Source organism: Mobula hypostoma, chromosome 4, assembly GCF_963921235.1.
Source record: "Mobula hypostoma chromosome 4, sMobHyp1.1, whole genome shotgun sequence".
NCBI lineage: Eukaryota > Metazoa > Chordata > Chondrichthyes > Myliobatiformes > Myliobatidae > Mobula > Mobula hypostoma.
In genome coordinates, this window is record NC_086100.1 from 19,030,584 (window position 1) to 19,055,256 (window position 24,673).

The 24,673-nt window shown below is 41.0% G+C and overlaps 1 protein-coding gene across 2 annotated transcripts in view; it reads right to left on the minus strand.

Moving 5' to 3' along the window:
- rnf13 (ring finger protein 13) overlaps nucleotides 1-24,673 on the minus strand; it is a 273,999-nt gene that overhangs the window by 186,022 nt on the left and 63,304 nt on the right. For both annotated transcript variants that reach the window (XM_063045368.1, XM_063045369.1), the window contains one exon: nucleotides 23,589-23,669. In XM_063045368.1, the coding sequence (XP_062901438.1) occupies nucleotides 23,589-23,669 (81 nt within the window). The remainder of the gene's footprint in view (nucleotides 1-23,588; nucleotides 23,670-24,673) is intronic.

Consider the following 24,673-nt stretch of genomic DNA (forward strand, 5'->3'; position numbering starts at 1 on the left):
GTCACTCCTCAACTCTTGGACCCAGGCCCTACCAGTTTGATACGCTCTCAAGTCCAGGCCCCGCGGCCTAGATTTGGCTCATACCTGACCTTTCCAATTCAGCCCAGTACTTAAATCGATCAAACCTTGGGTCTCTCCTCACTCAAGCCCAGGTCCCACCACCTCCACTCTGCCTTGCCTCATCGAATCACCTCCATGTCTGCTCCAGCAATGACCAATCATTGGTTCATTCCCCAATCTCAAGGCTAGATCCCATCACGTCAAATCAGCCCGTACATGCTACACCACAACCATCCTGGACCTTTTAAGACTTCAGTTCATCGCAAAAATGCCAGGTCATACAGGTGCTTCAAAAGCTCAACTCCAAAAGGAAACTTACAAGCTATTGATTACAGTGATCAAATCGGAGAAAAAGTGTGATTAATACAGTAATTTATCATTTTGTTTGCTACCAGAAAGTCGTCACTGCGCTTCACCAGTACCATCTTAAACTGGCAAAAGGGAAAGAAAAGTTTAAATGAAAATAATAACCATTTACGTGTAGGGTTCTCAGTAATACTCATTATAATGTTAATTGTTAAGGCTGACAAAATGGCTTCTCTGTACTATGCTGAGTAAGGGGTTCTCTGTGGCAGCATGTTAGGGTTATAATCAGTGATAACGGGACTTGTATTCATTTGCTAGCCAATGAAAGTCATGTTATTTTATCTGTATGTGCAGGAACCGGAGGAGAAGCGCGGGCTTTTGGTGGAGGAGAAGAGAAGAAGTCAGATGCGAGTCGAGTGCTCTGGTAGATCACCGGGAGTGATCCCAGCTGAGGGTCGACGGAGTTCAGTGGAGATTGAGGGGAGGAACGGATACTGAATTTCGTGAGCTCCAATGAATTATTTGTGCACAGAACTGATAAAATTTATTGATTTGACACCTTTATTTTATTTGTTTCTACTAACCCATCACCGAGAAATAATTATAAAGTGTAACCGTCTGATATTTTATGTCGTGGGCTTATACCTGGGTGCAATCACACAGTATCCCCACCAACATGATTACAGAGTTGGCGGGGTCAACGTCAGTTTACCCTAGACGAACGAGAGTCAAGTGGGACATAGTCACTACATACATAAATAGGACTTGTGCCATTTGTATTTGCCAAGAACCAACTCAACATTTAAAAATAATTAAAATTCACAACAACACAAAATAGCTGTTTGATGGGATTACATTTTCAGCAAAATTGCAGCTCAACATATCTGAAGTATTAGATTAAAGGATAAAATAGAGAATCCACAGTAAATCAGCCAAAATATCTAGCAAGTCTGCACTTCGCACATTTTTGCAAACAGATGCAAAATTATCTGCCCATATTTTTGTTCTGTCATGAATTATTAAATACTAATAATTCTGGAAACTTTAATTAGCCAGCCTGAGCTTCCATTGGCTGAGCCAATGGACTACATCACAACAATCAGTTGGGTGGCACTTTAATCAAAATATTTTGATATTGACCATGATCATGTTTTTCTAAACCTGAAATGTTCATATGAGGCATGGGAATATATTGTATTTGTAAGTCATAATTCACCCGGAAAGCAACTCAGTACATATGGGAACACTAAAGTGAGCAAAGAGAGAAAATACAGTTGAGTAAATTAATAAAACAGCTAAAGTATGAACCAGATCTCCTTCTTTATACAAAAGAATTTTGATGAACTGCAAGTACTAAAGAGAAAGATCAATAGGCAGGCGATTGGACATTGAGTCAACATAATCAACCGGAAGACATAATCAAACTCAACTTCAGAAATCCCTGCAGCCAATGAAGTGTCTTTTATTTTGCCATTCTCCTTCCCTCAACATGTTTACTTTACATAGAAACATAGAAAATCTACACACAATACAGGCCCTTTGGCTCACAATGATGTGCTGAACATGTACTTACTTTAGAAATTAGCTAGGGTTACTCATAGCCCTTTATTTTTCTAAGCTCCATGTACCTATCCAGGAGTCTCTTAAAAGACCCCATCATATCTGCCTTCACCACCATTGCTGGCAGCCCATTCCATGCCCTCACCACGCTCTGCGTAAAAAACTTGCCCCTGACATCTCCTCTGTACCTACTTCAAAGCACCTTAAACCTGTGCCCTCTCGTGTAAGCCATTTCAGCCCTGGGAAAAAGCCTCTGACTATCCACACGATCAATGCCTCTCATCTTATACACCTCTATCAGGTCACCTCTCACCCTCCACTGCTCCAAGGAGAAAAGGCCGAGTTCACTCAGCCTATTCTCTTAAGGCATGCTACCCAATCCAGGCAAAATATTTGTAAATCTCCTCTGAACCCTTTCTATAGTTTCCACATTTTTCCTGTAGTAAGGTGACCAGAACTGAGCGCAGTACTCTAAGTGGGGTCTGACCAGGGTCCTATATAGCTGTAACATTACCTCTCGGCTCATGAACTCAATCCCATGGTTGATGAAGGTCAATGCACTGTATGCCTTTTTAACTACAATGTCAACCTGCGTAGCAGCTTTGAGTATCCTATGGACTTGGATCCCAAGATCCCTCTGATCCTCCACACAGCCAAGAGTCTTACCATTAATACTATATTCTGCCATCATATTTGACCTACCAAAATGAACCACCTCACACTTATTAGGGTTGTTTCATTCTTAAGCTCCTTCCTGTTAGCCTTATAATCTTCTAGATCCCTATCATTACCTAGTATTTTTTTTAAACCTTTCATAAGCTTTCCTTTTCTTCTTGACTAGATTTTCAACAGCCTTTGTACACCACAGTTTCTGTACCCTACCATCCTTTCCCTGTCTCATTGGAACGAACCTATGCAGAATGCCACACAAATATCCCCTGAACATTTGCCACATTTCTGCCGTGCACTTCTCCGAGAAAATCTGTTCCCAATTTATGCTTCCAAGTTCCTGCCTGACAGCTTCATATTTCCCCTTACTCTAATTAAACACTTTCCTATCCTTCTCCAATGCTATGGTAAAGGAGATAGAATTCTGATCACCATCTCCAAAATGCTCTCCCACTGAGAGACCTGACCAGGTTCATTTCCCAATAACAGATCAAGTGCAGCCTCGCCTTTTACAGGCTTATCTACATATTGTGTCAGGAAACCTTCTTGAACACACCGAACAAACTCCACCCCATCTAAACCCCTTGCTCTAGGGAGATGCCAATCAATATTTGGGAAATTAAAATCTCCCAGCACGACAACCATGTTATTATTACACCTTTCCAGAATCTGTCTCCCTATCTGCTCCTCAATGTCCCTGTTACTATTAGGTGGTCTATAAAAAACACCCGGTAGAGCTATTGACCCCTTCCTGTTTCTAACTTCTATCCACAGAGACTCAGTAGAAAATCCTTCCATGACTTCCCTCCTTTTCTGCAGCTGTGACACTATCTCTGATCAATAGTGCCACGCCCCAACCTCTTTTGCCTCCCTCCCTGTCCTTTCTGAAACATCTAAAACCCAGCACTTGGAAGTAACCATTCCTGTCCCTGAGCCATCCAAGTCTTTGTAATGGTCACAACATCATAGCTCCAAGTACTGATGCATGCTCAAAGCTCATTGCTTTGTTCATGATGCTTCTTGCATTAAAACAGACATATCTCAAACCATCAGTCTGAGCACATCTCTTCTCTATCACCTGCCTATCCTCCCTCCCTCTCGCACCGTCTTCAAGCTTTCTCTATTTGAGTCAACAGCCCCTTCCTCTGTCTCTGCGGTTCGGTTCCCGCCCCTAACACTTCTATTTTAATTTGTCTCCTGTTCAAACACTGACAAATTTACTTGGAACTAAGAATAGTGTTGCAAAACCGAATTTAAAATCAGTTTTAGGTGATCCAGAGTTGCTCACTGATCACAATCAGAGAGTTGCAACTTTTCAATTCTGACAATTAACGAGGATCTTTAGATGGGATTTAAAAGGACTACCTGATGCATCTGCAGCCTAGACAGACAACTATCCTACAGCCCCAAACAATTGGAGATTGGGACCTAATATAACATGCAAAGTGTACTCTCTCAGCTCTTTGTATTAATGCCCATCACTGAAGGTGGGAGGACATCAAAGAAGCATTTGTACTGACTGAAATAATTTGGCGCAGACTGGGTGACCACTTGATAGAACACCTCCATTCTGTCCGCAAGTTAGACTGAGCTTCCTGTGACATTAATTCTATATTCTTTGTCTACTGCACTGTTCTAAATGAAATGCATTCAGTGCTTGTTCCAAGAGCATTTTTTTCATCTTGGATTATTACAGAGAACATAGAATTCAACAGTTTTAGACTTCACTACTCTCATTTACATCTGAGACCCAGCTTCTGTATGTCTAACTATCACCCTATTTGCCTTATGCCTTTAATTGTTTTTAACCTTTCAGGCCCTTCGCTCCATTATAAACTCATCCTCACCTTATTTTCTTTCATATTCCACTTCCTACCAGAAAATATGTCTGTCTCGACTTCCTGGCGCTCAGAAATGTCATCAAATTGAAAAGTTAACACTGTTTCACACTCTGCACGTCCACCATCTTATGTTACTATTTGAAACGAATTGCTTTACTAAATGAGGGACAAAGTACAAAAAGCAAAGATGCTGCATTGTTAGGTTCAGTTCAGCCATTCAGTTTTGAGTGTCAACTGTTAAAGAAATCCTGGGACATAGGTCACAAAGTATCAGGAGAAACACTCCTAGTCAATAGACTCAATGGGCCAAATGGCTTAATTCTGCCCCCGTGTCTTGCAATATAGTTTGCTCATTTGACAGAGCAATAGTAAGTTACAGAAATGTCCTCCAAAGCACACCTCAGAACTACATTAGCACAAATCAATGATGCAAGGTGAGCCATAGCTTTTTTTCTCCCAACACATATGCTGACCTTCCTGCCAAGAATTTCTAAAGGTTCAAAGTAAATTTATCAAAGTACATATATGTCATATACTACCCCGAGATTCATTTTCTTGCAGTCATGCACAGTAGGACAAAGAAATACAATAGAATCAATGAAAAACTATGTACAAAGACCAAGACAGTTTTGCAGTCAAGAGTCAATCTAATTAGACCAGGCGACTGTTCAATAGTTTTATAACAATGGAGCAGAAGCCGTCCATGAGCCTGGTGGTACATACTTATAGCCATTTATATCTTCTGCCCAATGAAAGAAAGAAAGAATGTCAGGGGTTGGTGAGGTCTTTGATAATGCTGGCTGCTTTACTGAGGCTGCAAGAAGTGCTTACAGAGTCCATAGAGGGAAGGCTTGTTGCTGTGATGTCCTGAACTGTGTACACAATTCTCCACTGTTTCTTGTCGATATGAAAATCTGTATTCATGGATACTGCATGACTGTTGTAACATCAAGAATTTTTATCTACAATATTGTGCAAAAGTCATCACAGGCAGACTGCAACTGTCCATTAGTTATTTGCAGGATAGTACATGAAATACAAAAACTGGCAAGATATAAAAACAAAGTTCAAATTAAATTTATTATGGAAGTACATATATGTCACCATATACAACTCAAATAGAAACACAATAAAATCAATGGAAGACTGCCTCTAACCAATGTGCAAAAGACAAACTGCAAATACCAAACAAAAAGATATAATAATAACAATGATAATAAATAAACAGACAAAGAATATCGAGAACATGAGATGAAGAGTCCTTGAAAGTGAGTTAATAGAGTGTGAGGCCAGTTGAGTGAAGGGGTGAGTGAAGTTATCCCCATTAGTTCAAGAGTCTGAAATGCCCAACTACTTTGGGATTTAGCAGCAGCACAGCGACTGGGTAAAAGGAATGCATTGCGGCAACCACTGCACTTCTCCAGAACTCGTCAACAGTTAAAAGCTCAGTCTATGTAACAACATATGAAACATTTTGATTAACACTGCAGGCAAATAAACAACCACCTTTCCTTACATTCATACTCTTCAAGGATAAAAGGCATGTAAAATATTTCAGAAAATCAGCATGGCCTCTGACCTTGTATTGTTTTATAACAGCTTTGTTTTCAGAATGACGTCAATCTGTGGTTTAATCATCTGCATATTACATTTTGATTCTTGGCTGACCAAATTTGTAATTTCAGAAAGAAAGTCAGTGCATTAGCTTTCCAAAGGCTGGAGTGTTCACGATTAATTTCAGAGCACAGATAAATGCAGCTGTGGTTTTCTGTTCTGCAGCATACAGTATCTCACAGATTACTCTGCAGACAATAAAAAGAAAGCAATTTACTGCAGATGGCAAGTTTAAAAGGAAACTGAAAGCAGGAATCATGGAAATACTCAGCAGTATGCATTTGTAAGGAGAATAATGAAGTTAAATGTTTTTGGTCTATGGCTTTCTAATCTGAATTAATTTGTTTCGAGGATTTGAAACCACTATTGGCAGAGGACATCAGAACTGACATAAACTGGAGAAGGACAGAAAAAAATATATAAAAAATTTAGTTCCACAGTTCAAGAAAAGTTGAAATAATATATATTGCAAAATTCTCTTTTCAATTCATCTTCAGCATAAAGTGAAAAGGGGTTACTTGCCATTTGGCAACAAATGTTAAAGGCCGTTGAAAAACAACTTCTATGATTACCCAAGAAACAATTCCCTAATATTTACTGAGTTTCTTTCCTGGCCAAGAGAGATAAATGGAGGTTCAAGAGATCTGTTGCAATAGTTTTGCATTATCAAGGTCACCATCAAATAACAATGCTAGGTTTAATGACAATGCTGAGATTGGTTCTCATTAGAAGGATACTGTAAATTCACAGGTTGAACTGTTACAAAGTAATATAATTAAACCAATATTGCTTCGATTCTCCAACTACCACTTCACATCACCCCAAAGTAAACATTCTTCTGACGTTCATCAATAGCTTTAATAAAGGTGTTTATAGCCATTTGGGGTTGCCAGCGGAAATGGTTGGTGAGATGCCATTTCATTTTAACTATTATACCTTGGTCACTAATAGTCCAATCTGTAAAACCACACAATGCAACTGCAAGTCACAAACACAACAGGGCACATATATAAATGATTCTGCCATACCGAAGTAAGTAGATTGTGTTTATCACCACAGCCTGCTACCCCCCACCTTCTCATAAAACAGGGATTGAGGCTCATGCCATTTGTATTCCACAGTTGGTTGGTAAGACAGCACTAACCATGCAGTGAACTCTGAGGTGCATAGGCTGCATTTTGCTTCAGCAATCTTTGGTGCATTTAGGAATTACAGTTCCACCAACTATAATCAAGTATTTCTACATCAGCCCCACCGGTAACTTACGGATTGACAACATGAGGACAAGGGATCCCACCAGCCACAGTTTCTGCAGAGATCATTCTCTGTTTTTCCCTCGTCTACTCAGCCCTCCCTGGGGTCCACGGACCTCTCAGTTAATGGCAAGGCTCTATGGTTTAATAAAGTTTGGGAACCCCTGGTCTAGATGAATGGTCACAAACTGAAACGTTAACTGTCTATTCCCTCCCCACCCCACAGATGCTGCTTGACCAGCTGAGTTTCTCCAGAATTTGTGTTATCAGTGGATGCACATTAAGCTTAAAAGATTCATGCCAGCAAATGAACTAAAAGGAATTCAAATAAATGATGCCTGATTTCAAATCTGTAAAATCAAACTCACGATTTCCTGCATTCCAAATGAGGAAATCTACAAAACTAAACTGAATATAAGCAAAGGAGGACTTGTTTTGCTGTTGCTGATTGTGTTGTTCTGCCAGGCATTACGGACATGCTATGTTGGCACCAGAATGTGTGGCGACACTTGGGGGCTGCACCCAGCACATCCTTTACTGTGCTGGTTGCTCACGCAAACAACATATTTCACGGTACGTTTCGATATACATGTGGTAAATAAACCTGAATCTGAAGCTGTTAATAAGTTCCAATGTTTGCATGTTCATATATGTGAGCAAAAATATCAGAACCCAAGTCACGTATGGAAACAGTAAAAACACCTTTTATGTGATTATCCCTCATTATTGATTGTAATTGTGTATCTCCAAATCACACCAAATACAATGTTTCAGCACTACCATCTGCTGTTAAAACAAGAACAAAACACCTTATTGAGGAAAGTATTTCTCAACAAATCCTGAAGAGGGCCATCAATCCAAGTCATTTATATGCAAACTCACAAATACATTCAATTACTGGCACTTTATTTATTGATGCAGCACAGAACAGGCCCTTCCCGCCCAACGAACTGCACCACCCAGCCATTTAACCCTAGCCTAATCACAGGACAATTTACAATGACCAACTTACTTACTAACCAGCACGTTTTTGTACCATGAGAGGAAACCGAAGCATCAGGAGGAAAGCCATATGGTTCATGGGGAGTATGTACAAACTCCTTACAGACAGTGTTGCAACTGAACTCCGGAACGCCTGGAGCATCGCACTAACTGCTAAACTTTTACCCTTCATACTTTAAGGTGTACTTCAGAAAACAAAAGGTTGCAGTCTGCCAAATCTAATAAACAGGATTGATGTAATTTCCACTTGGGCCTGCTGCTTTATTTTTAAGCATTTAAATGAAGACAAAATGCTTTAAATATTCGAATCAGGCAGCATCCGTTGAGCTAAATAAAATGACTGCGAAGGCTTCATGTCAATGACCTTTCACCAGAACAAAAAAAAACTTCTCTACGCTTAAGAAAAAAATCAAAAAAGATGGTAAAACAAAATAAACAATCTCATGATGGGGTGGAATTCCAGCGAGATTAAATGACTTAATTAGCGATGGTCTAAGACTAAAAGAAAGAAATAAAAATAAAAAGGGATTGGTGCAGAGATGTGTAACTTTAATTATCTTTTTCTTGCACCGTAGCCTCAACAGTCGAGTTCAATGACATGCCAAATGTTCTAAGGCAGCGGTGATCTTGAAATCAGTAGGAGGTTAAAATGGGGTTGGGAGGAGAATTAAAGTGAAGGTCAAAGCAAAAGGCAAACCAAAGGATAGAGGTGCAAAAGTCAAGGCCCAAAGGAACCACGAGGATCTAACGGTGTCACGAGGGCTTGGGTCACTGGAGTCAGAGGTCTGTGCAAGTCCAGAAGTCAAGGTTTGAAGGTCAAACCTACAATCAGTATCCTAGGGTAAAGTTGAAGATAGAGGCCCAGTATTTGAGAGTCTGAGCCTGAGAATCCGGGGACAAGGACTGGAGGCCTAGAGGCAGTTTGCAGGTTCAATGTTGTTGTTTAAAGTTAAATTGGATAGATATATGGACAGGAAAGGAATGGAGGGTTACGGGCTGAGTGCAAGTCAGTGGAACTAGGTGAGAGTACGAGTTCAGCACGGACTAGAAGTGCCGAGATAGCCTGTTTCCATGCTGTAATTGTTATATGGTTATATGGCTGGAAGCCTTTCTAGCTGTCTGAGTGGGTGGCAGGGATGGGAAAGGGACATGCTTTTTTGCTGTTGGCGTTTTGTTTTGTTTTTGCTGCTTGTGATGTTCTATAGAACACTGTAGGCATGCTGTGTTGGTGCTGGGATGTGTGGCGACACTTGCGGATTGGGTGCGCCTATTGTTAATGCAAACAAAGTTTTCAATGTTTCGACGTGCATGCGATAAATAAATTTGAATCTGACTATAGAAACACTGAGACTGAATGGAGATGTTCTGCACAGTAATGACTCAACTACAATTAGTGGTCACTTGATCAGGTACACCTGCTCATTAATGCAAATATCTGGCAATGTCAATAATGTGGCAGCAGCTAAATTCAGGAAAGCTTTCAGTTGTTATTCAGACCAAACATCAGAATGGTGAAGAAATGTGATCTAAGTGGCTTTGACCATGGAATGATACCTGACAGGAAGATGACAGTGACTCAAATAACCAAGCAGTGGTGTGCAGAAGGGCATCTCTAACACACCAAACCTTGAAGTGGATGGGCTGCAGCAGCAGAATAACATGAACAAACACTCAGTGGCCCTTCATTAGTTACTTCCTGTACCTACTAAAGTGACAACTGATTGTATATTTGGTTCTGGCAAATGGAAACACCACATTGAGACTTACCCCTACTTCCCCCATCTGATTCCACCCATCACCTGCTAGCTCCTGTCCCACCCCTTCCTCATGCTATTATGCACAGACCTCACAAACGATCTTTTCCCTCAGTCCCAATGCAGGAACTTGACCAGAAACATCAGCAGTAACACACAGAAAATGCTGGAGGAACTCAGCAGGTCAGGCAGCAACTGACCAGAAACATTGGGATGCACTGTCCAGAGCCGCAATTTACAGCTTGGCGATCACTTGAGTGATCCAGCGCTTTGCTGGCTCAGAGAAGATTCCAGGAAGTGAGCATGTACTCAGATGGCCTGGATGCGAAGAAACTTCAAGACAAGGCTCAAGCTGATGTTTAACTCCATTTCACCATTTAAAGCGTCGAGGAAAACCGAGATAGTGAGGTTGAGTGCAGACGGCAAGCGAGAGTTGCTACGCCAACTGCCTGCCTTTTGATTGCTGTGGAAGAAGGAATCTGTGAGCAGCCTATTGCTGTGTGGCTCACCATGGCAGGCGGGTATGCCTCTCCGCCTCATGTAGTGTTCCTCTCTTTCAATGAATGTCAGTGATTATGGTGTATGGTATCATGGTTCTGCATTTACGGATTGGATAATTATGTTTTTGGACTCTGGATTTTTTCAGATCCATAGTTTTTATATTGTAAGCAACACACATAAAAGTTGCTGGTGAATGCAGCAGGCCAGGCAGCATCTCTAGGAAGAGGTGTACGGTCGACATTTCGGGCCGAGACCCTTCGACAGGACTACATTGTGTTTTCATATTGTGTTTTTTTAAATTGCCCGTTCCTTTTCTGTCTTGCTGTGCGAGGGGTGTTTAAGGGGTGATGATCTGTTAATTTTTTGGCATGGGGGAAGGATCGTGTTTTTGGGGTCGATGTTCCTGTTCCATTTTGTGCAGGGTGAGGGGGATTTTGTGGGGGGGAGGGTGTTTGATGATCAGGATGCTGGTTTTTTTGTACGGGTGGGTTTGATGTTTCTCGCTGAATGACTTTCATGTTCTTTGTTTTGTGGCTATCTGGAGAAATACAAATTTCAGAGTTGTATATGGTTACATGCTTTGATAATAAATGAAGCTCTGAACCTTCTGCCCTCACAGACACTACTTGACCTGCTGAGTTCTTCCGGTGTTGCCTTTTCTAGACCAACATCGAAAATCTTTCGTCTTTGTAGAAATTATATGGAACTCTACGGACTGTAATATGCCCAGATGGGAGGTGGAGATGCTGTTTCTCAAACTCACATTCAATCTCATTACAGCAGAACAGAAGGCCACAAATAGATAGGTCTTAGTGGGAGCTGGATGGAGAATTAACATAGCAAGCAATAGAAAACTCGTTCTTCCCTGCAGACCTAACAGATTATCCCCCAAAATTTTCAGTCACCCAACACATCTCTCATTTATCCAACATATGGAGACTATACACAGTGGCCACTTCATTTGGTACACCTGCTTGTTAATGCAAGTATCTAATCAGCCAATCATGTGGCAGGTACTCAATGCATAAAAGCATGCAGACAGTGTCAAGAGGTTCAGACCAAACATCAGAATGGGGGCAAAATGTGATCCAAGTGACTCTGACTGTGGAATGATTGTTGGTGCCAGATGGGGTGGTTTGAGCATTTCAGATACTGCTGATCTTCTAGGATTTTCACATGCAACAGTCTCTAGAGCTGAGGTTCCCAACCTGGGATCCACAGACACCTTGGTTAATGGTAGGGGTCCATTGTATAAAAAAGTTGGGAACCCCTGCTCAAGTTTACAGAGAATGGTGCGAAAAACAAAACACATCCATTGAGTCCTGCCGTGGGGTTTCAGCCCGAAATGTCAACTGTACTTTTTCCCATAAATACTGCCTGGCCTGCTGAGTTCCTCCGGCATTTTGTGCGTGTGTTGTTCTGTTGAGCACCAGTTCTGTGAGTGAAAACACCTTGTTAATGACAGAGGTCAGAGGAGAACAGCCAGACCAGTTCAAGATGACAGGAAGGTGAAGGCAACTCAAATAACCACACCTTACAATAGCGTGTACAGAAAAGCATCCTCTGAACACACAACACCTCCAACCTTGAAGTAAATGGACCTCAGCAGTAGAAGACAACAAACATACACTCAGTGGCCATTTTATTAGGTACAAGGAGTTCCCAATAAAGCAGTCACTGAGCGCATATTGTAAAAAACTGAATGTTATAAACTAGATTGGAATCACAGCTTCACCTGGAAAGATTACTTGGGAAAGGAAGATGTAAAACCATTTCCACCTCCTACAGTTCCAAAGGAACGTGCAGTAAGTGGTAAAAAGGTTTGTGGAAAACAGAGGAGCAAACTAGAATCAAAATGTTCCTTCAAAGTACTGGAAAGGGAAGGGAAAGCATCCTTCGCAACATGGGGGAAACAGATTTTAAGTATGAGTACTAGTATTTTGCAAGGTCAAAGCGCAGCTTGATGTAATCACATACAAATGTAAGAAAAAATTTTCCCCTCCCCCTTCTCATTCCCATTCTGGCTTCCATCTTACACCTTTTCTCCTCAATTGCCTTATCACTTCCCTCTGGTACCCTTCCTCCTTCCCTTTGGCCCATGGTCCACTCTCCTCTCCCATCAGATTCCTTTTTCTTCAGCCTTTTCCATCTATCACCTCCCAGCTTTGTACTTTATCCCACCACCCCCCAATCTTCCCCTTCACCTTGCTTCACATCACCTGCCAGCTTGTACTCTTTCCCTCCTCCTCCTCCCCCCGCTTTTATTCTGGCTTCTTACCCCTTCCTTTCTAGTCCTGAAGGTCTTAGCCAAAAACTCAACTGTTTACTTCCATCCATTAATGCTGGATGACCTCCTGAGTTCCTCCAGCATTTTGTGTGTTAGTCTGGATTTCCAGCATCTCCAGAACCTCCCATACAAAATGTAAGAACAAGGGCCTCACTAAGTACATTCATCCTAAGGATCACACATTCACTCCCTCCCTTCTCCTGAGATGTCTATATTCTGCCTCTAGAGATATAATACATTGCAATTTCCAGAGGAATTGGAAGTCAGCCCAGATGACTGTGATTGCACAGCTCAGCTGTGGGTCTTGGACATCAGTTGCACATCTTACACTGATACCATGAGTCCTTCATGTTCAAAGACCAATTTCCTTCCTGCAATCCTATTTTCTGCTTCTTGGCTATTAAGTTCTATGAGTAGAATATGGGTCTGAAGAGCTGGGGGCATGGACTGAGTAGAAGTTACTCAGTCCATGCCCCAGCTCTTCAGACCCATATTCACAGCCTCTTCAAGTAATCAACATAACAATGAAGGAACAAAGAATCTGTTCAACCAGAGGCCAAAAAGGAAGATTAGACTGGCCATTGACATCCTATTTTATCTATAGGCTCATGGAAGTATCTGTAGAGGTGACATAATCCACATGCATGGAAATTATGACCCAATTGTCTCCATTGCATGGGAATGTCACCTCTTGAACCTCTATCCTTCCTAAGGGATTCAGCAAGACTGGTGAGAAAGTATAGCCTTATCTAATTTCATATCTGATTAAACCATTTCTTACCCTTAATTTGGACCACACGATCAGAATCAAATTTATTATCACTGGCCTATGTCATGAAACTTGCAATATAATACAAAAATTATGAATAAATACAAAAAGAGGGCAAAATGAGGTAGCATTCATGAGCCATTCAGAAACTTGATGGAGGAGGGGAAGAAGCAGTTTGTGAACTGCTGAGTATGTGTCTTCAGGTTCCTGTATCTCCTTCCTGATGGTAATAATGAGAAGAGGGCATGTCTTGAATGACAGAAGTCCTTAATCATGGTTGCCACCTTCTTGAGGCATCACCTTTTGAAGATATCCACAATGGGTAGTTGCCCATAATGTAGTTGGCTGCGTTTGTAATCTTCTGCAGCTTTTTCCCAATCCTATGCATTGGCGCCTCCATACACAAGAAATAGGAGCAGGAGTAGGCCATCTGGTCCGTCAAGCCTGGTCCACCATTCAACAGTCATAGTAGTCATAGTCATACTTTATTAATCCCGGGGGAAATTGGTTTTCGTTACAGTTGCTCCATAAATAATAAAAGAACCATAATTAGTTAAATAGTAATATGTAAATTATGCCAGTAAATTATGAAATAAGTCCAGGACCAGCCTATTGGCTCAGGATGTCTGACCCTCCAAGGGAGCAGTTGTAAAGTTTGATGGCCACAGGCAGGAATGACTTCCTATGACGCTCAGTGCTGCATCTCGGTGGAATGAGTCTCTGGCTGAATGTACTCCTGTGCCCAACCAGTACATTATGTAGTGGATGGGAGACATTGTCCAAGATGGCACGCAACTTAGACAGCATTCTCTTTACAGATACCACTGTGAGAGAGTCCAGTTCCATCCCTACAACATCACTGGCCTTACAAATGAGTTTGTTGATTCTGTTGGTGTCTGCCACCCTCAGCCTGCTGCCCCAGCACACAACAGTAAACATGATAGTACTGGCCACCACAGACTCGTAGAACATCCTCAGCATCGTCCGGCAGATGTTAAAGGACCTCAGTCTCCTCAGGAAATAGAGACGGCTCTCACCCTTCTTGTAGACAGCCTCAATGTTCTTTGACCAGTCCAGTTTATTGTCAATTCGTATCCCCAGGTATTTGTAATCCACCACCATGTCCACACTGACCCCTTGGATGGAAACAGGGGTCACCGGTACCTTAGCTCTCCTCAGGTCCACCACCAGCTCCGTGGTCTTTTTCACATTAAGCTGCAGATAATTCTGCTCACACCATGTGACAAAGTTTCCTATTGTAGCCCTGTACTCAGCCTCATCTCCCTTGCTGATGTATCCAACTATGGCAGAGTCATTTGAAAACTTCTGAAGATGACAAGACTCCGTGCAGTAGTTGAAGTCCGAGGTGTAAATGGTGAAGAGAAAGGGAGACAAGACAGTCCCCTGTGGAGCCCCAGTGCTGCTGATCACTCTGTCGGACACAGAGTGTTGCAAGCACATGTACTGTGGTCTGCCAGTCAGGTAATCAAGAATCCATGATACCAGGGAAGCATCCACCTGCATTGTACGCAGTGCGACTGAATGCACTGGAGAAGTCAAAAACCATGACCCTCACAGTGCTCGCTGGCTTGTCCAGGTGGGCGTAGACATGGTTCAGCAGGAAGACGATGGCATCCTCAACTCCTAGTCGGGGCTGGTAGGCGAACTGGAGGGGATCTAAGTGTGGCCTGACTATAGGCCGAAGCAGCTCCAGAACAAGTCTCTCCAGGGTCTTCATAATGTGGGAGGTCAATGCCACCGGTCTGTAGTCATTGAGTCAATAAGATCATGGCTGATCTGGCCTCCACCTACCTGCCTTTTCTCCATAACCCCTAATTCTCCTACTCTGCAAAAATTTACCCAATTTTGTCTTTAAGTATATTTACTGAGGTAGCCCACACTAGTTCATTGGGCAGAAAATTCCACAGATTCACCACCATCTGGGAAAAGCAGTTCCTCCTCATCTCTGTCCTAAATCTACTCCCCCAAATTCTGCGGCTACGTCCCCTAATTCTAGTCTCACCTGCTAGTGGAAACAACTTCCCTGCTTCCATCGTATCTATTTCTTCCATAATTTTAGGTTTCTAAAAGATCTCCTCTCATTCAGATGCTAATGCAACCAGTTAGAATGTTCTTCATGGTATATATGCCATGAAAAGTAAGTTTTTGCAGGAGCAGGACAGTACAGTACAAGATGAGAACAAACATAATTTAACAAACTTAAAATTAAGACAGATATGCACAAAATATACAGAAAAATATTGGTATTGGTTTATTATTGACTCACATACCAATATACAATGAAGAACTCATCTTTCACACTGTCCACACAGATCAAAACATTACACAGTGCATTGAAGGAGAACAAGATAAAACAATAAAAGTGCCGAATAACAATAAAGGGCTATGCCATAGGAACATTCTGGGCAGTTTCTGGAGTAGGTTACATGCTCGGTGCAACACTGTGGGCTGAAGGGCCTGTAATGTGCTGTAGATTTCTATGTTTCACCAGTGACATACCAAGATCTTATCCAACCGCAGATCCCCTGCCCTCAAGTTTACCTGGTCCATTTCTGACACCTCCCTCCCTTTCTAGATCTTTCTGTCTCTATCTCTGGAGACAGTTTATCTACTGATGTCTACTATAAGCCTACTGACTCTCACAGCCATCTGGACTATTCCTCTTCTCACCCTGTCTCTCGCAAAAATGCCATACCCTTCTCGCAATTCCTTTGCCTCTGCCGCATCTGCTCTCAGGATGAGGCTTTTCATTCCAGGACGAAGGAGATGTCCTCCTTTTTTAAAGAAAGGGGCTTCCCTTCCTCCACCATCAACCTGCTCTCAAACGAATCTCCCCCATTTCACACACATCTGCTCTCACTCCATCCTCCCGCCACCCCACTGGGAATAGGGTTTCCCTTCTCCTCACCTACCACCCCACCAGCCTCCGGGTCCAACATATAATTCTCCGTAACTTCCGCCACCTCCAACGGGATCCCACCACTAAGCACATCTTCACCTCCCCCACCTCTGCTTTCCGCAGGGATCGCTCCCTACGCGACTCCCTTGTCCATTCGTCCTCCCCATCCCTCCCCACCGATCTCCCTCCTGGCACTTATCCTTGCAAGCGGAACAAGTGCTACACATGCCCTTACACTTCCTCCCTCACTACCATTCAGGGCCTCAGACAATCCTTCCAGGTGAGGCAACACTTCACCTGTGAGTCGGCTGGGGTGATATACTGCGTCCGGTGCTCCCAATGTGGCCTTCTATATATTGGCGAGACCCAACGCAGACTGGGAGATCATTTCGCTGAACACCTACGCTCTGTCCGCCAGAGAAAGCAGGATCTCCCAGTGGCCACACATTTTAATTCCACGTCCCATTCCCATTCTGAAGTGTCTATCCACGGCCTCCTCTACTGTAAAGATGAAGCCACATTCAGGTTGGAAGAACAACACCTTATATTCCGTCTGGGTAGCCTCCAACCTGATGGCATGAACATTGACTTCTCAAACTTCCGCTAATGCCCCACCTCCCCCTCATACCCCATCTGTTATTTATTTATTTATATACACACATTCTTTTTCTCTCTCCTTTTTCTCCCTCTGTCCCTCTTTCTCTCTCTCTCTCTCTCTCTCTCTCTCTATACTCCTTGCCCATCCTCTGGGCTTCCCCCCTCCCCCTTTTCTTTCTCCCTGGGCCTCCTGTCCCATGATCCTCTCATATCCCTTTTGCCAATCAACTGTCCAGCTCTTGGCTCCATCCCTCCCCCTCCTGTCTTCTCCTATCATTTTGGATCTCCCCCTCCCTCTCCCACTTTCAAATCTCTTACTAGCTCTTCTTTCAGTTAGTCCTGATGAAGGGTCTCGGCCCGAAACGTCGACTGTACCTCTTCCTAGAGATGCTGCCTGGCCTGCTGCATTCACCAGCAACTTCTATGTGTGTTGCTTGAAATTCCAACATCTGCAGATTTCCTCGTGTTTACGATTTAAAATGTCCTTTAGAAAAGACTGCCCCCAGATGTATCAGCCTAGATTATACATTCACATTTCCAGGATGGGACTGACCACAACTTTCCAAATGAGGCAGGAGTGCTACTGTTGTGCAAAAATTAGCACCATCTTTGCCATCACCAGTCTCTTCCTGCCTCATCAACTAACAACTTTTCAATGACTACAGTAGCACAGAAATATGATAAATCTTGTTATAGTTTGGAAATTAGCTCATTAGCAGTGCTGTTCTCATTATTGGTCCAATCAGTTTTATAATTATTTTTACTGGACTGTTGCCTAATAATCAAACTAGCGATTCTTTACTCCAACAATACATGAGGTAAAAAGCGGCTACCACGTCAATCTAACATGCAGATTAGCACAATTAAATATACCATTTTTATTTACTTGCAGTTGACAGGATCTCTCTAATGCATGCAATAACCTATATAGAAAGAAAACATACAAAATTCTCACATCCATTATTCATAGTTGGAAAAATAAATTCGTCTGAACCTCACATGGGTGGCTGCAGTGGCTAGGATCATTTGGCTCATTATAGCATATTGCTGTTACATGTGTCATTAGCAATCAAATACAGCTGAACCTTCTCCTTTTCCTAAGGGCTCACTCTATTAGTGGAGCCAACTGATCTTACTTTCAAGACATCCATAACATTCACACAAAAAAAAATCCACCATGCCATCACATTAAATGCAGAATGTAAACAAAGAATGTTTTTCCTTTTAACGAGTTTAAGAATAATGAGACCTGGAACACATTTTAAGTTTTTGCAACACCCTGTTATCATGCATCACCATTCAGAGACAAAAGATAAAGTGACTGCCACCACAATCCCCAAGTACTTCCTAGATTACAATATAAATTTTAAATTTCTACATCAATCTGAGTCATTACAAATATAATAGTAACTTGAATCAAATCAATGATTTTAGCATTATAGAATAATTTTGCTAGAAGTAGAGTTATTTAATAACTGATGTAATGTAAAAATTCATATGAATGGCCTATTAATACTGCTGTGCAGAAGATGGCTGATGCAATTACCCATGCACAGTTCACAATATCAGTTTTAATTGCAAACAGTTAACCAAAGGAGAAATAAAGTCCTCCAAAAAGGAAAATAGCACACCCCACTGAGCATCATGAGTAGCAGCATTCACAGCCAACTCTCTTCTGAGCAGAGGACACACAGAAGAAACATACAGAAACTAGCAATCAATTGTAATATTTGTAAAAATTCAATTATTCCCTGTCAAATTGAAAACTCCACCATATAACACCATGTGTATTGCAATAATTGCCTGGATAACAAAGCAAACAGTAGTAATGACTCCATGGGACAGAGAATAGACAATTCCTTGCCCTAAACATGACCCCTAAATCAATCACATCATACTGAGTTTATTTCTGACACTCTACCTTTGCTCCATATCCTCTGCCTAATTGAAATTCCACCTCACAATATGAAAATATCAATTGATCCCCAACATCTGAAACTTTTTAGCAGAAAAAAATCTCCAAGATCTGTTAGAATGAAAAAGATTTCCAATCCGATCAATCTCTATCTAACCTTTTAGGGTTTTATTCCTTTATACAATATTCAGGCAGTGAAAAAATACAAGTTTATTTTGCTAAAAATATGCAATTATTTATTACTTTGAAAACTCATCTTGATGATACTTACTAAACACGGGACAAGATAAAATCAAGTTGTTACCATCTACCCATAAATTAAAATTAATTCATTATAAACCTGAAACTGCTTCTGTGGATGGGCTACACAAGTAGCTTGTAAATGCTGCTAAGTACTGGAACCAAATTTTCATTCAAACCCTTGTGTCACTTTAAAAGCTGGTGAAGAAAATACAGCAGAACCAAAAATTAATCTCTCTCCAAAGTGGTCATTTGGTTCAACTTTGGCTTTTAGTAGCAGGATTCAGCCATTTTGTCCCATATGTCTGCTCTCACATTTCTGGCTGACCTTTCCCTCTATCCATCTCAAATCCCTTGATTCCCTTAATATCCAAAAGGCGTATCTGTCCTCTTCTCTCCAGCATCGAGAAGGAAAGATTCATTACCTACAAGGTTGAAAAAGTCTTCTCATAAGACCAAAGGAGCAGAATTAGGCCAGTTGGCCCACCAAATCTGCTCTGCCATTCTATCATGGCTGATTTAATATTGCCCTCTACCCCATTCTCCTGCCTTCTCTCCATAACCTTTGGCACCTTTACTAATCAAGAACCTATCATCCTCTGCTGTAAATATATCTAATGACTAGCCTCCATAGCAGTCTGTGGCAAAGTATTCCACATATTCACCACCCTCTAGCTAAAGAAATTCTGCCTTATCTCGGTTCTAAAGGTATGTTCTTCTATTCTGAGGCTGTGTCCTCTGGTCCTAAACTCCCTCACTATAGGAATCATTCTCTCCACGTCCACTCTACCTAGGCTGTTCAATATCCACCCTCATTCTTCTAAACTCCAGTGAATACAGGCCAGAGCCATCAATTGCTCCTTATAAGTTAACCATTCATTCCTGTGATCATTCACATGAACCTTCATCTGTCATAAACAGTCAAAATTATGAATGTGACAAACAGGTCTGAACATCCCAGCCAAAAGAAACATCTGTAACCCTATCCTGTCAAGCTCCAAGAATTTTGTATGCTTCATTAACGTAACTACTCATTCTTCTTTCTTTATTAATCTTTTTATTGATTTAAAAAGAGCATATATACAAAGAGGAGAATTATTTCAAATATATATATATCAATAATACAAACAAAAAGTGAAATAGACATTATCAAAATCATACATAGTATTAAGCTAATATGAAGTATATAATAAAAAAAGACGGCTAATTCTCCTCTTATCACTTCATGGAGAGAAAAAAAAACTTCAAATTTTGAATGAGAGAAAAAAAACCACACCCCACTACACTATATGAGAAAAGGGAAAAAAAAAAGGACTGGGCAGTCCATTCTGAGGATACGACCAAAAAAAAAGAAAGACTTTCTGATCAAATCTAAAACTTCAAAAAAAAAATTGGAAGAGTAATAAGTCAAATCAAATGAAAATATTGAATAAAAGGTCGCCAGATTTGCTCATATTTAAAGGATGTATCAAATGTCCGACTTTTTTCCAACATCAATCCTATTTGTGACAGATATAATATTGAGGTGCCCACTTTAACTCATATGTTTTGGTCTTGCATAAAGCTAGATAATTTTTGGAGAGATGTTTTTTCAAACGTTATCAAAAGTTTGGGGTCTGGACCTACAACCTAATTTACTTACAGCAATCTTTGGGATTATCCCATCGGAAGCAGGAAATATTCATTTCCACTCAATGTATGATAGCCTTTTCAACTTTATTGGCTAGGAGAGCCATTTTACTGAATTGGAATGATTCTAATCCACCTACTGTCTTTTACTGGCTTTCCTCCATTATGTCCTGTTTAAGTTTAGAGAAAACTACTCATTCTTCTAAACTCATGACTACAGACAATTCTCCCATCTTAGTGACCAAATGAGGTAAACATTCATTGCAGTCTCCTTATCCTAATTTACAGCCTTTCTTGAGTTGGCTGAACACAGTGTGTAATATTCTACATGAGGTCTCAACAGAATCCTACACAATGCAGCAAGGTAACTCTACTCACGCACAAGCCCTCTTAAAATAAAGATCCATATACCATGTGCTGTCTTTGTTTGAATTATCTGAGGGTATATCTTCAATGACTGATATACAAGGACACCTGGCTCCCCCTGAACACCTTTCAATCTCTCAAACCAAACTACTGCACTTGTCTTGATCTTTTTATCAATGTAGATGCCCATTCTTTTTCTATATTTTTTTTTCCTATTATGTCTTAATACATTCCGAGAGGGCAAAGCCTCAGAATACAAGGACATCCATTTAGACCAGATATGAGGAATTTCTTCAGCTAGAGGGTGGTGAATATGTGGAATTTACTGCTACAGACATCTGTGGAGGTCAGTCATTGGGTACATTTGAAATGGAGGCTGTTAGGTTCTTGATTAGCAAAAGCATCAAAGGTTACAGATAGAAGGCACGAGGATGAGGTTGACAGGGATAATAAATCAGCAACAATGGAATGGCGGAGCAGACTGGATAGTCTGAATGGCCTAATTCTACTCCCGTGATTTATGGTCTTAATCAGTTAGCCTTCCCTTTCTGCTTCTCTGGACCTTCTACGGAATGCACATCAGCATACGTGTACTTTGATAATAAATTTACTTTATATTTTGATGATATCACCTCCTCAGCTAAATCAATGTCAACTGAACAGCTGAAGTCCTAACACCAACTCCTGTAGCATCACACTAATTCTAGTCTCCCCATTAAAAAATGGCCAATTTATTCCATCTGTTTCTGGTCTATAAACCAAGTGCTCCAATTTTTCATTAAAGACAAAAACTGACTACCACTAAATAATTGAGAATGAACACAGAAAAGAACATAACAATTTTGAGAAACCTTGTTAATGATTTTTCATAATTTTGCTCTGGAAATATTACTTCAGAATCACAGAACATTTACAACACAGAACATGATCATTTTCACCTTAAGAGAGGAGAAGATGGCGGCGCGACGCAGCTCGCAGCGGCCACTCCAGTGAATGATATCTGTTATCTGTCAAGTAGGGTGCCGTGCACAATCCTGATTTGATGGAGACAGATGTGAGAGCACAGAGGAACATCTGGTGAAACTTCTGAAATGCCTGTTTTGCTGCCGCTGCTACTGTGTGGTCCAGAATCTCCGGAGGGGAAGGCCCCGAGTCCTCAGCTTTTCTTGTTGCTCGGAGGCCGGGGGGGGGTCGAAGCCCTCAGCAGAGATGGTGCTCGGTGTCAGAGGGCTGGTCGGAGGCTCAAAGTTTTCAGACGGACTCAGAGTCTGCTGCAGTCGGGTGCTTCCAATGCATTGGCAAGTTTGCGGCGCTTGGAGGGGCAGGGAGAGTTTTGCCCTTCTACCGTCTGCGTGAGATGATGGGGCTATCGGGACTTGAGACTTTTTCTTAAACCGTTCTTAAACCATGCCCATGGTCTGCTCTTTATCAAATTACAGTATTGCTTTGCACTGTTGTAACTATATGTTATAATTATGTGGTTTTGTCAGTTTTAGTCTTGGTTTGTCCTGTGTTTCTTTGATATCTTTCTGGAGGAACATTGTATCATTTTTTAATACATGCATTTCTAAATAACAATAAACGAGGACTGAGTGTCCTCATAATCTAATCTAATCTACCTGTGTCAATCATTAAAGAGCTACTTTATCTAATTCTATTTTATTGGATTAAACGGCCTGCAGGGTTGCAAACACCTCAAATACATATCCAAGTACTATTGAAATGAAATGAGGGTTTTTGCTTCTACCATCCTTTCATGCATTAACTATTAGGCCACTGAGGAATATTTACCTCATCTCCCCTCTAATCCTTTTACCAACTACTTTAAATCTGTCTCCCGTGGTTTTTGACATCTCTGCCAAGAGAAATCAGTCCTATCTATTCAATTTCACTGGTCACCTCAGCTTTATACAATATAGTTACCAGAATCGGAATATAATGTATACTTAATGTAATTCAGTATTTTTCTCCATATTTACTTATCATGTATTTCACTGTACTGCTGCCGTAAAGTTAAATTTCACAACATATGCCAGTGATATGAAATCTGATTCTGAAAATACCTTAGGAACAATCCAAAACAAAATTTCACCAAGCTGCTGAAGGAGCTACCACAGCAGGTGACAACACATTTTCATTTTAAGATACAGCTACAGGACAGGATAGAGAATCAGATACTTGACAAGCAATTGACAGAGTTTATAACTTGACAACAAGAAGAAACAGGCTGATGGGATTTTACTCTGAATTGACAATTTTCTCAAAACCCCTTCAACTAATCCACTAATAAATTACCATATTTTACCTTTAAGCCATCTTTAGGAAGGCGGTAACCAAATCTTGCTGGGAGATCATCAAAATTCTGTGTTTGATTATCAATGGAATACTGAAAAAAAATTCATCCGAAGAATTAGAACCCCAGGTAGCCAAGCCAACAATTAAATTTGTATTTATATTTAGACACAAAGCTGGTCATATTAAAATGTGCAAATTAACCCTGTAACAATGTGCGGGAAAAAACATTTTGAAGTGTCAGTACATCCCAAAGCACTTTATAGTCAATTATCTATTTTCTTCAAATGCATAGGAAACCCGACTGTCAATCTGAATACAGCAAGATCCCACAAACAGCAGTGATAAAATGATCATTTAAAATCATTAACTGAGGAATAAATATTGACCCAAGTCAGCAGGAAAATATACCCACTCTTCTTTGAAAGTGCTATGAGATTTTTCCATCTAGAAGTGTTTCATGATCAAACAAACAAAAATCAAAATGCACATTTTAATTAAGATACATTTTAAAATAGTGATAATCATTTATATATTTATTCCTGGGATTACAGGCAATACGAAATGAATTATTTTAGGCTTTCCCGAGCACAATCTCTTCTGGAACCATGGATAACTAACCCACTCAGATTTTGTGTATTCAGAGATGGCTGAAAAAACTAAAGCAGGAAACACACACTTCCACACGTGGGGCTTATGATACCTCACCAGATGGAAAGGCGAGCAGCTTATGTGATAGAACACTCCCTCATGGCTGACACTCTGTCTCCAAGGAATTGTAATACATGGCTTCAGAGCTCTCAATATCACCCCAAATGCTACCTCTCTTTCAGCAGTCATTGGCAAAATATTCTTGCGAGTCACTAGGAATTTTGCATTTCTTCAATGAGATTTTGAGAACATCCTTGAACCTTTTCCTATTTGCCTGGTAGTTGTTCTCACCATTGAAATTAAAATGGAGAGCTCATTTCAGAAGTCTGGCATTAGGAATGCCAATGACATTACTTGTACAACATAACCATAACCAGGCCCTCAAAATTTGGGACTCAAGCCTGGGCGAAGAGAGCAGCATTAGTTTGTTTGGTGTTGGTGCTCTCT